Raw genomic sequence first — 15,788 nt, 5'->3', positions numbered from 1 at the left:
GCTGTCTTGACCCTTGAGAACATTGTGAAGGGTGGTTTACACTATACAGCCTGGAGCTCGTTTACCCTTTAAGCCAATGTGATGGGCCACGAGTAAGGAAGACTTCCAAGTGAGAAGCCTGATCGGACAAGAGTGCAACTGCTCAAAGGGCACTTACATTAGAAAAGTCAATACCAAGTTTAAATCGCATGCTGGCACCACAAATGGGGTTAGGGGAGACACTATTTGTGAGTCCTTTCAGGAATTGCAAGACGTTGGGGACAGTGAAAAACTATCCCTGTTTGAGCATGCATTTGAAGATGGAAAGCGCTGCTAGGTAACCTTTGACGATCGTGAACTGTAAGCCCTGTCTGTCAATGGACAACAGAAGTGACATAAACTTTGAGGCATCGCACAGAAAAAGGGTCAGTTTCTATAGTCCTGCACAAGTGGCAAAATGTCTTCCACCAGCAGTATAGCACCTTTGTTGCAGGCCTCATGGATGAAAACAACACCTACAACACGTCCTCCGGGAGGTCCGACTCCCTATACTTCTTTCAGAAGCCTGACACACAGGTGGAGCATGCCCACGCTCAGGTCAAGAACCAGGTCTTTAACTAGCGACAGCAGGTCGGCCCTCTGAATTAGACAACGTTTAGCTGAGCGGCACAGCCTTTCAGGGAGGCATCCATAACCATAGTTGCTTCTGGCCATGGTTGCCAAAAGGGTTCTCCTGCCAAGAAGTTCTCAGAGTCCACCACAGGCAGACCTGTGTGACCCTGATCGGCACCTGCAGCAGGTCAGTCATGCTGCCTGAGATCTGTGACCATTGATAACCGACATCCCACTGCAGTGACCTCACTCTCAAATCGGGCCTCTGACACCAGCAGAAATGCAGGATCCCACAGGGGCCTAGCATCCATCAAATATCTAGGACTGGCAAAAAACTGGCGCTTTTCAATTCGGTGACCATCTGTTGAATGTGCATAACCGTGTCCTAGGGAGGAAACTCCTATGAAATAGAGTACAGAACCACTCCTATGAACTGGAGCGTTTGAGAAGGTGTCACTTTTTGAAGTTGAGGGAGAAGCCAACCATCCAACTAGGGGAAACCGTTAAGTCCTAAAAATTAAAGTGAGGGACTCATCAACTAACGCAATGGAATGGGACGCCGCCAGACTTTAGCATATAAAGGTGAAATATGCACATTCCATTAAATTGGCTTTGCATAACCACCCAAATTGCACAGGACGATTGGCATTTGCCTTTATATAAAATCAACAGACAAAATCAAGAGATATTTTCTTCCAATAGTGTTTTAGAAAACGTAAAAAGGTGTGCATGTTTTAAACTCCAAGAACCAATAACAATGATTTCCATGGAACTTGCAGTACCGAAATGGGACATTTCACAGTTTGTTATTTTTCAATTTTTCATCAGGTTATATAGTGCAGTGGTGAGGTGTCCAGCCTGCAAACCTCATGACTGCGGTTCGATCCCCGACGATGGCTTTAATGCTTAAATTCGATGAGGACATTCACTGTTTCTTATTTTAGCAACAGTGGGGGGGGGGGTCATGATCCCACCCTCTGAAAAAGGTGGGTTGACTGTCCACCCACGTGTACCCTTGACTTGAGCCCTACCCTCAGGGTAGCCGCCACCATTGCCAACAGCTTTGTGAAAACCCTCAGGTGGATGTGAGCCCGAAAGGCAGTAGTTGGAACTGGCAGTGGCGACTGTCGATGGCAAATCAGCTTCGGAAGGACTAGTATATGAAAGTAAGCTTCCTGGTAGCTGAACGACTGTTAGGGAGATCAGTGTTATGCTTAATCCCCTCTCCTAGTGAGAGCCCCAGCACTTTTTGCTGAACTATTGACCTTTTTCATGTTCTCCTGAATGGGGGAAAGCCCTTTTCCCCTCATTCATTCTTACTTGCTCCAACCATGGGGACCTTGTTCTTTGTTTTAGCTTATACTGTGGAGTCTTGCTTTCCTAAATATCTCCTAAATGCATTTGTGTTACACTTTTGCAGCACAGAGCATCTTATGTGCAGTGTTGCTGGAGACTCTTTCGGGTTCTCTTTTCATATTCTGTAATTTGCCCTACGGACTACTGTTCTTAAGGAAAGCGATACTTTGCATCCTTCCTAAAAACTAATTTATGAGAGAATAGCACACCCGCCTTATGTGGAGTGCTAAGGGGATACATAGTATCCTCCTTTTCTCTGCTCCCGTTACTTTTTGGTCACAGTGAAAACCCTAAAGATATTGCTGATGGCAGTGGACGTGTTCTACCAACCTTTGTGCTATTTGGGAGGTGGAGGTCTGAGTTTTGCCTTTGGCAGGAACCCTGTGTGTCCCCGCCTAGGCTCCAGTAGATCTGTGAGGAGAGGAAGCAGGGGTGGAGCCCGAAACTCACACGTCCTTTGTTTGATGTGACTGAATGGAACCAGTTCCCACTGGGGGGCTGGCTGTTCTGTTGGACAACCACCCACCCCTTCTGTAAACTGCAGAGTTTGCAGAAGAGTGAATGGGAAATTTTAATAAAAGGTGAGGTTCCCGAGACAGAAGGCAAGTCGACCACTGGAACAGAAGTTCTGAAGATGACCATAGATCCCGGCAGACCCTTCCAGTAACCATGAAGCAAACGCTGCTGCCCTGACACCATTTTCTTATTGACAGAAGAGCTCCGAAGAAGACTCCTTACCTTTGGCTGGTGGGACCAACTAGCCATTAGACGAACTGCAGATCGAGCCATCCCCCAGACGTGCCGTGACCTTCCAGGGCTGCATACAGCAAATACCAGGGGACCTCTGACCCAATTGCAGTGTATAGTCTTCCAGTGCACAAATCCTCCCAGAACTTTGGTGAACTCCAGTTGGAACTCGAGGGACACGATCCCACTCCTCAAAGCCCCCTTACCAGAGTGCAGGATTGCAGAATTGAGGTGGATCGACCTGGTGTAAACAGTTTACTGTTGGAGGTGACAAAACCGCAGCCGACTGATCGAAGAAAACCTTGCGGAGGGTCCTTTCTCGGGACTGCTGCTGCAACATCCTTTCCCGAGTCCCGCCTTTCATCACAAGACCAAGGAATCAGGAGACTGGGTCTGTCGTTGCTGCGCAGGAAAGAAGGCTGTTGCATTTTCTTCAAATCACCTACGGTACTATGGGGCTAAAGGTAGTATGTAGCTCAAGCCGACTAGTCGCTCCAGTGTCACTGGAGTGAGATACTAGGTGTCTAGGAGTTCACCCATATCCGGTACCCAAACCAAGGTCCTCCGATATAACCGCCCACAAGGAACAGATTCATTTGGCCAGTGCATATTTTTCTTTAATGGCTTTCAGGGCCAGGCTGCCTGAATCAAAGATCTTTGAAAGGGTATCATATCTTGTGTTCCCATTAGGGGGCAAGAAAGGATAGAAGCAGTATTCCAGTCATTTTGCCGAAATAAATTGAGTAGCATGTTTTACTAAAGTAAAAGAAAATAAAAAAAATAAAAATGAAAGTTAAATAAATATAGATATGGTTGTAGAGTTAGGGGTTAAAACGGGTGGGGATGGGGTTAAAAGGGTAGAAAAACAAGGTTTGGGGGACAACCCCAAATAAAAAAAAAATTAAAAAAAGTTTTAAAATATTTTTTCCAGTATTTACCTCGGTAAAACTTGGCACTCTGAATTTTACTTTGGTAACAAATTACATAACGGATAGAAGCTTGCTTTGGCGTCAAATGTTGCTGTCTGTATCACTAGGTTCTCGTGAGTGGGATGCTTGGAAATGAACTCTTGGTTAGAGGATGGCAGTTTATACATAACCAGATCCTTGTACACTTCGATATTCCCATCTAGCTCTGCTTGGAAACTGACGGGGGGCATAGTGGACCTCTATTCGCCTGTCGATCTGTGACTCAGTGCTCGATCGTCAGCTCCTCACGCAACGTCTCATATATACAAGGTCGCTACGCTCCATACCTTAGTTCCCCCCTTTTTCCCTGTGCTTGAAAGGTGCAGAAGAAAACTATGGGGACAAGGCTAACCAGCCTGTAAAAAACATAATGGGAAACATCCCAATGATGTGAAACCCGCAGAATTAGAGAACAATTGAAAGATTAAATTTTATTTTAGAAAAACAAGCGTCTAGTCAGAAAGAATCGGTCACCTCGGAGCCATCACCAGGTGTCCCTTCGCTTAGACAGATCCACTAAAGCGTAAGAACTTTGAGCGGGGATGGATGGGAGGGGCGATGAGAAATCTGTGGGAGAAGAATCCATAGAAGGAACATTATAGTAAGTAATTTCTCTTTCCATGGATTGCTTTTCTCCCGCAGATTCCTCATCCGATAGACTCCCCAAGTAGTTAGGACCACCGAGGCGGGCAGAAAGTGCTACAATAGCAGATTTTGTAGAAATGCCCTACCAAAACGTGCATCAGCCCCACGGGCAATAAAAACAGACAATAGTGCCTGGTAAAAGTGTGCAAGGACGAACAGGTGACCGCACAACAGATGTCCCTACTGCGACCGCCTCTCTGCAAGGCTGTAGAAGCAGACCTCTCTCATCAAGTGCGCCCTAATGCCGGGAGGAAGCTCCCTGCCTCCAGACTAGTAACATTGTGCGATGCAAAGAATTATCCATCATGCTAGTCTGCTTAGTTACAGCTAGACCCTTGAGGGACAATGACTGGGCCATTAACAGCTGGTCAGATTTTTGGAACCCCGACGTCCTAGCGACAAATGCTTAAGGCTCTTTTGGGATCTAACCGGTGGAACTGCGCCTCCTCATTGGGGTGCGGTGGAGGGTGGAAGAATCTATGGACTGCGAATGGTGGCACTCAAACCACTTTCGGGAGGCCAGGTCTTACCTTAAGGGAAACATTTTCCCGAAATAAACGCAGGAACAGGGCCTTTCAACACAATGCCTGCAACTCAGTAACCCGCCTGGCTCACGTGATCAAACCAAAACTGCTGTTTTCAAAGACCGTCTCAAGGAACAGAAATGCATGGGCTCAAACAAACAACATCCGAGATTATAGGAGAGCAGATGACCCCCCTGCCGCTGGGCCCGCTTCTTGGCCTCACAAGACATCTGCAGCCATCGTCACGCAAGCTGGCGGCACTCCTCATGGTGCTAGCACGAAGGAGAATAGCCATGTCGTGGGGCAGGGGCCCACTCCCTAGGGTAGCTGACTGGGAAAAGGATATAACTTATTGCCAAGATATGGACACTGAATTTATTCGTACACTACCTTTACACGCACGCCCTCCTGATATCTGGGGACCATATATCACCTACCTGATGAACAAATCTGTTACTTCGGACCCTGATAATCCAAACACCCAGAACTCAGGTCCGTAAGAGGGAGGAGCGGGAAGACAAGGAGAGAAAACGTCCATGCGACTAAGGCAATGAGTAGAAACTCTCAAAGATACTGTGGATACGGGGGATGGGGGGCGGTGGGGTGGGGGAATTGTTGTGGGATATTGCATTCAGCAGCTCCCTGTTGGAGCCATGCCTACCGGTTATTGTAAAATATAAATAAAGTTTGGAAAAAAAAAAAAAGAAATGCATGGGCTCAAAAGGGAGCTGCCGCCATTTTTTACTGACAAAACCCAGCAAAATGTATTTTTTTAAAAATGGTTGTGGGAGGAGTTCCCCCCACAAACCCTCCATTTCCCTATCTAGTTACCACAACCCCCCCCTTTCACACCCTTACCCACCACTCCATATACATTTCTAGGAGTTTTTTCGATGGATTTATTCGGCAATAAAATGCAGCGTCGGTAAAAGGATGGTATGCAAGAATATCAGAACTAGATTTAAGTCCCAGACCGGGACAACAAAGGGAGTTGGCGGAAAAGTATTCACAAGGCCCTTCAGGAATTGGCCCATAACCGGGATCGTAAAGAAAAAAACTTTAATCCGGGGACCTTTTAACACAGACAAGGCTGCCAAATATCTTTTGACTGTGGTAACCTGAAGGCCTGCTGAGGCCAGTGAGGGAAGGAAATCCATCACTGTAGTGGTGGGGCAAGAGATGGTGTCAACCTCGTGTTCCCTGCACCATGCCTCAAATCTTCTCCACCTGCTCACGTACAGAGAACGTTTAGTTCTGGGTACAGCCAGCAACACCTTCAGTACCTTCTCTGAGAGGTCCCAGTCATCATAAGTCATCATCTCAAGAGCCAGGCATGTAGGCAGAGGCACTATGAGGTCGGGTGGAGTACCCGACCTTCCGACTGGGTCAGGAGATCCGGTGGACAAATCCAAGAGATCCGAGTACCACGTTCTGCTCGCCCAGTCCGAGGTGATCAAGATCATGGTCGCTCAAAACCTCTTCAACCTCCAGAGAACCCATGGAATTATGGAAATCTGAGGGAAGGCATAGTGGAGCGGGAAGGTCCAATCCACCAGGAACGTGCCCTCCAGTGCACCGTGCGCTGGGAATTGCCTCGAACAAAACTGTTTGCAGTTCCTGTTGGACTCTGTGGCAAACCGATCCACTGATATAGACACTCTGAACTTTTCCAGAGAGTCATCAGCCTTCTGACCAAAAAGAAACTCTCCCTCGAAAGGCATGTCCAGTAGCCTGTTCTGGACCTTTGGGGAGAAGCCAGAGGTTTTGAGATAGGCTTGCCAATACTACTGCTGACCCAATCGAACCTCCAATGCAGTCAGCCATGTCTAGGCCCGTCTGCGACGAGTGCTTGGCTACCTCCTTCCCATCTTCCACCAGTCGTGTAAACCAATCCCACATTTCACCTTCGGGGGGTATGTACTGTGCTGCCTGCTTCCACGGCTTTCCATAAACAAAAATCCACAGGCCACATTGGTCGCTTTTAACGCCATGCTGACAGAAGTAAAGACCTTTGTGGCCATTATGTCCAACCCTTTACCCTCTCTGTCCAGGGGCAGATTCGAAGATGATGCCGCAGGTCTGGTGATTATGGCTGTTGTAACAAGAGGGGGATCCCTACTGGCGGAACATTGGGCTAGGTACAAGTATGTATAACTGGAGGGGATGGTATCCGCCGAAAAAAATTAAACCATTCTTAAGTTGTAGAATGATGTGTTACTTGCAGGGAACTTTGTTGGTGTTAAAGATAATCACCCTAATCCCAGCATGCAAGTATTTCAAATTATGCTCACATTTAAAGTAATAACAGTTTTTTTCTGAATAAATCATAACTGTTATCAACCCCTTAATTCAGGGGACATGTGTTTATTTACATGTGTTGTAATTGTAATTGAAAATCAAATGGACAACATATATACATAAAGGAAAAACATTGTCATTTTGTGTAATCAAGGAATGGAGACACTGTTCAAATTCAAATATACCAACATCTAAGCTGAGCGTAGGTCCTAAAATAGGAGCGGATAGCAATATACGTCGGGAAGGGAACTTCCCTGGTGTTGGACTGCCGGCAGGTTGTTTGCCTGCTGCAGTGACGTTTCGGCTTTTGAGTGGATAGCCTTCTTATGGGCCAGTAGGATTGTGACAGCCTAAGAAATGTGTAAAGAGAGAAGATAAAAAATAGTCTGCTTAGAAAAAACACTGGCTCGTATTTTTCATAAACAGCACGTGGTGCTGGGTCAACAGTTAAAACGAGGACTCCTCATATACACATGAAGATGTGCATTCTGATAGGAGAGGGGTTAAAATTAACTAACCTTGGATTGGTCCGGGCTGGGAAAAACGGGGTAGGAATCAAACTCGAACTGGAATGTGGTAGTGAAAAATTCAGTAGCGGAGGGTTGATGAAGGCCCTAGTTAGACTTTCTGAATTAAGTCTGGTGTTAGTTGGAGGGTCCGTTGATAAAGCTTGAGACCTACCAAGCATCAAGAAAAGAAGATAGAAGAAAAGTGTGGGAAGAAATTACTATATGTTGGAAGCTGAGCCAAGTAACTAACACATAGCTGTTGCGGAAGATGCGTGCGCCTAGTTCTTACCTATTATTGAAAAATGCTCTTGCAGGGCTGCGGTGGAAGCTAATCCATAGTAGAGAGTGTAGCTGCAGAGAGGCAGAAGCGTTCCAAGCAACTGGGATTGGTTTACTGTTCAAGTGAGGCTCCTACAAATCGAAGGACAAGACATTTACTGGTGGCTCCAGCGGGGTTTGGTCTGTTGGAAGATATCAGGTGGTAAGTGAGACTGATAGAGGCTGTTGGAGACGATAGCCTACCTCTTGGGGGCAGGAAGGTGTAGCGCAGAGATTCGCTGCGAGTTGACAGAGGGCTAATGGCTGCGACCGAAGCGGGTCCAAGCAGAGCGGTCTGCTGTCGTGTTCAGCGCATGCACGACAGATGAGCGCGTGTGTTTGTGGTATAGCGCGCAGCTCGGATGCTCTGTGTTGTGTCCCTCATGGCAATGCTGGACAGTGCTAACCTCGCGCATGCGTGGGAGGGAGTACGGAGGGATTGTGTCCCTGTCACGTAGTATTGGCATATTACTGAGGCAACAAAGTTGTTGTGTCGCCGCATGATGCAGATGTTAGTAGCACATGAAGTTAAAGGTAATGTATGTACTTGTGCCACGTTGAGATGACATATTGCTAGGACTTCAAGATTGGTATCTGGTGCTGTGGCGTTGTTTACATGTACAGAAAAGCAGGCTGTGGGATTGTTAGTGTTAAATCCCCACACTCATTGCGAGATGCCTGTCATTCTAGGAGGGTGGATCAGTGTTTATCAAGTCGATACCGATCCTATGCCTGGATAGAATGTTGCTGAAGGCTCTATAAGATTAGTATGGTGCGGGACATAGGGCAGGTGCCCTCGTGTAAGGGTCTTGTCCGGTGGGCCCAAGTCTCCAAAGAGTATAAAGTTGATATGAGAGTGAGTTCAGTTATGGTGGTAGTTTTCTGAAGGGGAGGCTTCATTTAGCCTGTATTCAATTGTTCGTAATTTGAAGATCCACCAAGCCTCTTTGTAGTTTAAGGCATTTTTGATGTTTGAGCTGTTTTGAATCTTGTCGAGGACCCACCATTTCAACTGATCTTGTGTATGTTGAAATTCCAAAAAGTGGGAAACCAAAGGTGCTGTGGTGGAGCGGCATCTTATTATGGAACGGTGTTCGCCGATACGTTTGTGTACCGGTCTTGTGGTTTGGCCCACGTACCGGAGCCCGCAGGGGCACTCAATGGCATAGATCACATTGGGAGTTTTGCAGTTGGTAAATTGTCGGTGAGGCCAGTCTTTTTCTTCAATTTTGAAGGATTTAGTTTTGCTCGTGTACTTGCAGGCTGTACAGTTGCCGCACGGATGGTGACCTGTTAGTGTTCTCAGATCCCGCATCCCCGTTCTGGTGGTCTTTTTGGGGAGGCATGCATGGGTGAGCCATTCGCTGAGATTTTTAGATCTCTTGAGAGCCATCCTGGGTATTGGTTCGTCAGGTAGATTTTGATGGACAAGAGGCCAGAATTGTTTTATGATTTTCTTGATGCTGTTGGTATCTGGTCCGAAGGTGGTCACACAGGTGATACGATCTTCCGGTGTACCAGGGTTTCTGGGTTGGAGTAAGGTTTCCCTTGGAATGCATAAGACTCTTTTGCGTGTTTTCTTGAGTAATTTCCTAGGGTAGCCACGTGCCAGGAGTTTGGATTCCAGATTTGAAGCGTGCTGCCGGTATTGTTGAGTTTCTGAGCAGTTCCTGCGTACTCTAAGGAATTGGCCAAATGGTAAATTGGTTCTCAGGCTTTGCGGGTGACTGCTATTGAAGTGGAGCAGTGTGTTGCGGTCAGTCTCTTTCCCATACAGTGTGCATTGGAGCCTGTTGTCATCTGTAGTGATCGTTAGGTCTAGAAAGTTTAAAGCAGTTTGACTGTTGTTCAGGGTGAATTGAATCTCTGCTGATTGAGTATTGAGCCATGTGTGAAATAAGACGAGTTCAGGAGCAGTGCCTTTCCAAATAAACAGGATATCGTCTAAGTATCTGTACCAGTTATGGATTTTGTTCAGAAATGGATTATGTAGGTTTTGAACAAACGAGGCTTTGTATTCTGCCATAAAGATGGCTGCCTGCACAACCAGGCCTTACAGGGAAGGGGTGAGAAGCGAGGAAAGATGAATCTCCTTTTGCCGGCCTATATTTCCCCGTAAAGTTAGAGTTGACCGGAGGGATGGAGCAGGGATGTTGCCACAAGGAGGCGAAGGGGTCTGCAATTGCCGGATTAAGTGGCATGTTATACTCAGTCACAGGACCTTCATCTTAGATGTCCGTCAACTCGTACAGGCGCTGAGGAGGACTTCAAACCTAGGGTGTCTACTACCCTTTCTACTAGGGCCCTAAACTTAGCATGGGTGTAGGGCTGACCCTGTTGAAATTCCACATCTGGAGACCTATCCAGGCTGCTGGCATCGTGTAATCCTTGGGCTGATGCCACAGGTTCACTTGGTCGAACAAAATCGACCACCCCTGACCCCGTGTACAAGGGATTCAGCATCAAGCCAGAAGGCTTCTCTGACACAGATGGCTTTGATGGTTTGGCATGCGTGGGGTCGGGAGTGCCGACTGTTTGCTGTTTGGGGTGTGGGAGGGAACAGTACCGGCACCTGCAGCAGCCTGAGTCTTAAACATGTCTAACATTTCTTTTTTGAAACTTTACCAATCTTCGAGTGGTCGGCCCAGCAGAGGGCTTACCTTTTTCCGACGACAAGCTTAACTTGTGTTGGAAGGGGTGGGCCGTTCTGTCTCGGCAGACAGGACGAGCGACTCTGCCAGAGATTTCCAGGGATGGTTGCCCCAAGGCAAGTTTGGTGACCCCGCTCATGAATGGATTTCAAAAGCATTTTGGAGCACAACACATATCCCTCAGTTTCATGAGCCATACCCAGATACAACAGACAAATATTGTGCATGTCTGTCACTGACATTTTGCAATGGCAGTCTGTGCACCTTTTAAAGCCTGAAATCCGGGGAGCGGACATACTGGTTGAGGTTTTATGAAGAAAATGTGACTTTAGCCGAAGACTCAATGTCATGTTCCCGAAGCAGCGTGCCGTTGCGTGGAAAAAAAGAACCAAGGTATGGGGCATAGTGATGTGGTATATATAAGACGCTCAACATCACATCCGGAGCCGACTGTCAAGCATTGAGCAATACAAATCAATGGGCCGAGTCGAGGTCCACTACGCCCCCTGTCAAAGTTTCTGAGCAGCAGAGCTGGATGAGGATATCTATCAGATGAGGAATCTGCAGGAGAAAAGCAATCCATTGAAATGTCATTTATTTGATTAGTGATAGTGCCCTGCCTTATCTCAATACATGAAACAATCTTGCAGTCTAGTAATGAGTCAAGCTAAAGTGCTCCCAGGTTAATCAGCATCCTTGTTCATTCCCTTTGTGTTTTCGTAGCGCTTTAACTTCCAAAGCCCACTGAATGCCTAAATAATTGAGGTGCGAGTCTCAACCAGCCATACTAGCAGACCGTTTAAGATGAGGAATGTGTGGGAGGAAGGCGCCTATTAGAAACAGTCTTTGGCATAGAACAACTCTTACAGTATCTAAAGGTCTATAGTACCAGAGCAACTATCTGCAGAAAAGCATAAGAAACCGAAAGACTCAACATAAATCACAATCTGTGAAGATATAAATAAGGAGAAATCTTTGGACCGAACTACCCTTATTTCACAGAACACTACTGACAAGACTGATCAAGATGGAATCTAAAGGTAATGAAGGCTTGCAGACGTTCTCATGACAAGCATGGTCAAAGCCAAGAGCGTGGGCTTTTGTTTACACATAAGATATGCATTTGCCAAACAATGCAAACATGGATCAACTTGCCCATAATATAGCCCACACACAAGCCAAAACTTGTGGCTTTGCCAATGCATGTTCTAACAGGAATTCAGGCAAGGGCACATACATTACTTATTAATCAAGTGGCTGAAGGAACACTTGTTTAAGACCGGTTTATTGCACCAGCAATGCATTCATAACTGCCATTAAGTTGTTAACACTCAGAAGACTGCTTTGAAATAACACTGGCAGGCACTTGTAGCACACGGTTTGATGTTTTTACTTGATAAACCTAGTTCAAAGAGATTCAAAGAGGGTGTGTTTTGGGCAGGAAGGGGATGTTAGATGCTGGGAATGGACATCGGGATTACCATAGCAAGGGGCAGTGAATGGGCGGGGTAAATAACCAAACACAGTGTGTCCCTCCATAGATCCCATCTCACCTCCTAGCTGTACTCCAATGCAATTTCAGCTGCCAATAGCCAAAACTAAAAAATGAATGACACGAAGGAAAGTGGCATTGAATATAACTTGGAGAAGTGCTCTAGTCTGCTCATGAAGGATCTGGGGGAACAGAGCTGCCACTTAGCGGGCTAACAATATTGAGTAATATTAAAGTTTACAATAAAATGATTAACAAATGTTGGGTAAGCAGTATGCTGCAGAGCAGTCTTCATGACTTCAGCATTTACAGGGCGTAAAAAAAATGAAAAACAACAAAACTTTGCATGAAAATCACAAATCCTGTGTGCAGAATATCTTATCACTTAAAGTTACGTAGAACCAAAATAGAGATGATCAAATTGATGGGTTAAAACCAAACAAAACTGAAAGGGAGATGGCAAAATATTTGGTGCCATGTGACAGAGGTCTATAAAAGATTAATAAATACAGGAAGTGCAAGATTGCCCATACGCAGCCTCTAAAATATGTTGCTGAATTTTCATTTCCAAAAGAGGTTTCTTGATCGACAATATGTCGAGACTAATTCTAGCAGGATCATGTTTCAAGACAGAAGAGGCCATTGAGCATTAACAAATAAACAGAGCATAGGTATATTGAACTAGAAGTGTGCCTATGAAACGCGAAAGCAGATTAAACTACCATTTGGATATTATGCTTAAAAAGAATCCCTCTAGTCCGTTGACCTTTGGGTTAATTACACATGTATTTACATAAACCTTTCTACTTGCGCACATTTTCATGAATCTATACGATTAAGGATGGATTAGTTCATAGAAAAGGTTGAATTGAGAACAAATTTTCATAAAAAAAGACCAATTCATGGTGGCAAAATGCTAATAAGAACTTACAGAATCTTTTCCAGATCCTTTTTTTGCCGATTTATGCTTTGATTCTGCTCTTTGTCTAGCTTTTTCATTTTCTTTCCCCTTTTCTCTGTCTCGGTCTTTTTCTTTTTTGTCCTTCTCCCTTTCACCGTCAGATTCTGGAGAATCCTGTTAAGACAAATGAAGGTTAAAGTTAAAAATGTAGGTTGGAGTCATTAGATCCAATAGTAGAGAGAGACATGGTTTAACAATTCAAACTTCAGCTGCAACGGTATAATGGTGCAAAGGAGCAGAATAAGAATTTGACGTTAGAGTCCTACACTCTGCGAATAACAGTCTTGCTCAACACTAAAGACACTAGGTCAACAAGGCAAGCCTTCATGACAAGAGGTCAGGCCCAAGAAGCTGTACTCCAATTTGGAGTTGAAGCTACTTTCCAGTAATATGCTCCCGGCCCAAATAAAATAAACTGTATAGATGAGCTTGAGTACAAGGGAAAGGCAGACTATTGCAGTCCACTTTCATATCCCCAGGCTTTCTCTCGTGGGGGAGGCACATTTTTCACCTCCAGCTAAATGTGACCAATAAGCCATGTCCAAAGCTTTAAAGGAGGGAACAAGAGCCTTGGTATTATTGAATTATCGTGGATCCCATGTTGGATAATTAACAGAGTGCCCTGGGGGCAGGTAGTAAGGGCTCATTTGAGCAATCACTGGTAACCATCGACTACTGATGCACCTTGGCATGGGAAACAATGCCCTGCAGTTTCAGCTGAGCTTTGGAGTAATGATACATGCAGACTGTACGCTGCTGAATGCCTCAATTGATCATAGACTGCTGGAGAAGGCAGCCAAATTAAGAGGGAAAGTGGTTGCCCAATGCCAAATGATTTAGGCACACAAAGTGCTGTGTGCAAATCACGCCCAGTCCTACTGGCTCAAGATAAAAAAAAATGGCTAAGGACAAATGAATTCTGAATCTCAGTTACTCACTGGGGAGATCTAGCACTCAACGTTGTACACTGGTATTTTCTAACATCCCGTGCAGAGAATGCTTTATGTCCCCAGACATTCAGGTGTCCCAATATTATGTGGGAAAACGAATGTGAAATATGAGAACTTGGTGAACAAGTTCAACTAAAAGAGGGACATTTCTGCTTTCAAAACTGGGCAAAGTATACTGAAAGAATATTAAGTAAGGAGAGAAACATGGCAGTGTTGAGTCAACACATGAGGAAAATGTCCAACATGTAATATAAACAAGTAAATACAATGATTTAGTATGTCAATAAGCCGAAAGGACTTCTAAAGTTGCATGCCTACAGAGAAATCCACATTGCCTAATGTTTGATATTAATCAGATTACCTACCAGTAATCAAGTTACTTTAGGCTAGCCTTCATCACAGTCCTTAAAGAATGACAATATCTCTGCAACCAAGAAAGGCAGCCCTGCTTGGTGCTCTTTATGTAATGCATATGTTTATCCCGTTGAATTAAATACAATTACACTAGCAGATCATTTGATGAAATATTTTTATACACCAAACCAGAACATGCGACAAATCTGAACCAGTATCAGTCCTTATACTCGATAGAATGAACAAGGGAAAATTACAATTAAAAAAAAAGAAGACTCGTTATCTTAATGAGTTAATATTTAGGAACAAGAGTCTGCTTGGATTTTCCAGATAGGAACGCTGAATATACAAATCGAAATTTTCAGACATTTTGCAAACGTGGCTCACATTTCCCTGATAAATGAGGACTACAAATTGCCGACCTACAAACCAATGGGATAAAAGGCAACTCTTATGTAATATGGCAGAGTTTCTCCCCTTTGGAAAAGACCATCTCTTACAAATCAAGTGCTTGAATCCTGGAATGCAGCTGTGCTGAGATTGGATAGCTAATGAGCTTAATTTTGAAGTGATCGAGACACTCCAATAACATTTTACCAGCATTTTCCTAAAGATAGGATACATTTTAAATGAAGCTCCTTTTGGTAAAAGTTCAACCCTGAAATACTGTATCACAGTTAGCAAATAGATGTGTGGTGCATCATCCAAGCAAACCGCAATCACTCCACTGCCAGTGTTCAATAAGTTGAAAGAGGACAACGTTCATGTTCAATTTGTGGTGAGATCCTTATGTTAGTTTTAGCAGAATATTGTAAACAAGATTTCTGTAAACAAAACCCAGAGTCAAGTTCAGATCCACATGATCAACGAAATTCTATGATTCCTTTGCACACACTTGACAAAGCAAAATACACAGCTCCCAACCAAAATTATACTGCCCCAAAATTCAATCAAGAACACACCGAAGGGTGGAGTGTCATCTTTTAGAAGATGTGTAGGTAGAGGAGACGTGGATGAAGAGAATCATGGCATGTCGCAAAGCATTAGAAAGTTTGGAGGCTGCTTGATAGAACACTGAGGCTTAGTCATGACGCATAATAGAGAATGGTACAGGTATCTGCTCCAAATTAACACAACTGGAATGACTTACATTGGTCTCCAGGAAAGAAAGAGCAAAGATGGACAGATGATTTAGCCTTTGACTATGGCATAGAAATACCTTAAAATCCCAAGGATGCAGGCTCCTGGTACATGAATGACGTTCCTATCCATCAAGCAGAACAAAATATGCCAAGCCATTGATGGGAGAACATTTTCATTGAGTGACTGTCCATGAGTTACAATTCCTATTGTTTTGGAAACAATACATGAGATCTACTTAATTGTCTGAAATGATGTTTAAAATGAATGATATTTTATCAGAT

The 15,788-nt window shown here is 44.7% G+C and overlaps 1 protein-coding gene across 4 annotated transcripts in view; it reads right to left on the bottom strand.

Annotated features, from left to right (window-relative positions):
- PRPF40A (pre-mRNA processing factor 40 homolog A) overlaps positions 1–15,788 on the bottom strand; it is a 1,435,679-nt gene that overhangs the window by 167,378 nt on the left and 1,252,513 nt on the right. For all 4 annotated transcript variants that reach the window (XM_069616434.1, XM_069616432.1, XM_069616433.1 and 1 more), the window contains one exon: positions 13,031–13,174. In XM_069616434.1, coding sequence (XP_069472535.1) covers positions 13,031–13,174 — 144 coding nt within the window. The remainder of the gene's footprint in view (positions 1–13,030; positions 13,175–15,788) is intronic.

The sequence above is a fragment of the Ambystoma mexicanum genome, chromosome 9, assembly GCF_040938575.1.
Source record: "Ambystoma mexicanum isolate Mex_15411 chromosome 9, UKY_AmexF1_1, whole genome shotgun sequence".
In the NCBI taxonomy this organism is placed as follows: Eukaryota; Metazoa; Chordata; class Amphibia; order Caudata; family Ambystomatidae; genus Ambystoma; species Ambystoma mexicanum.
Note: the sequence above shows the minus strand (reverse complement) of the source record. Positions and strands in the feature narration are given on the sequence as shown.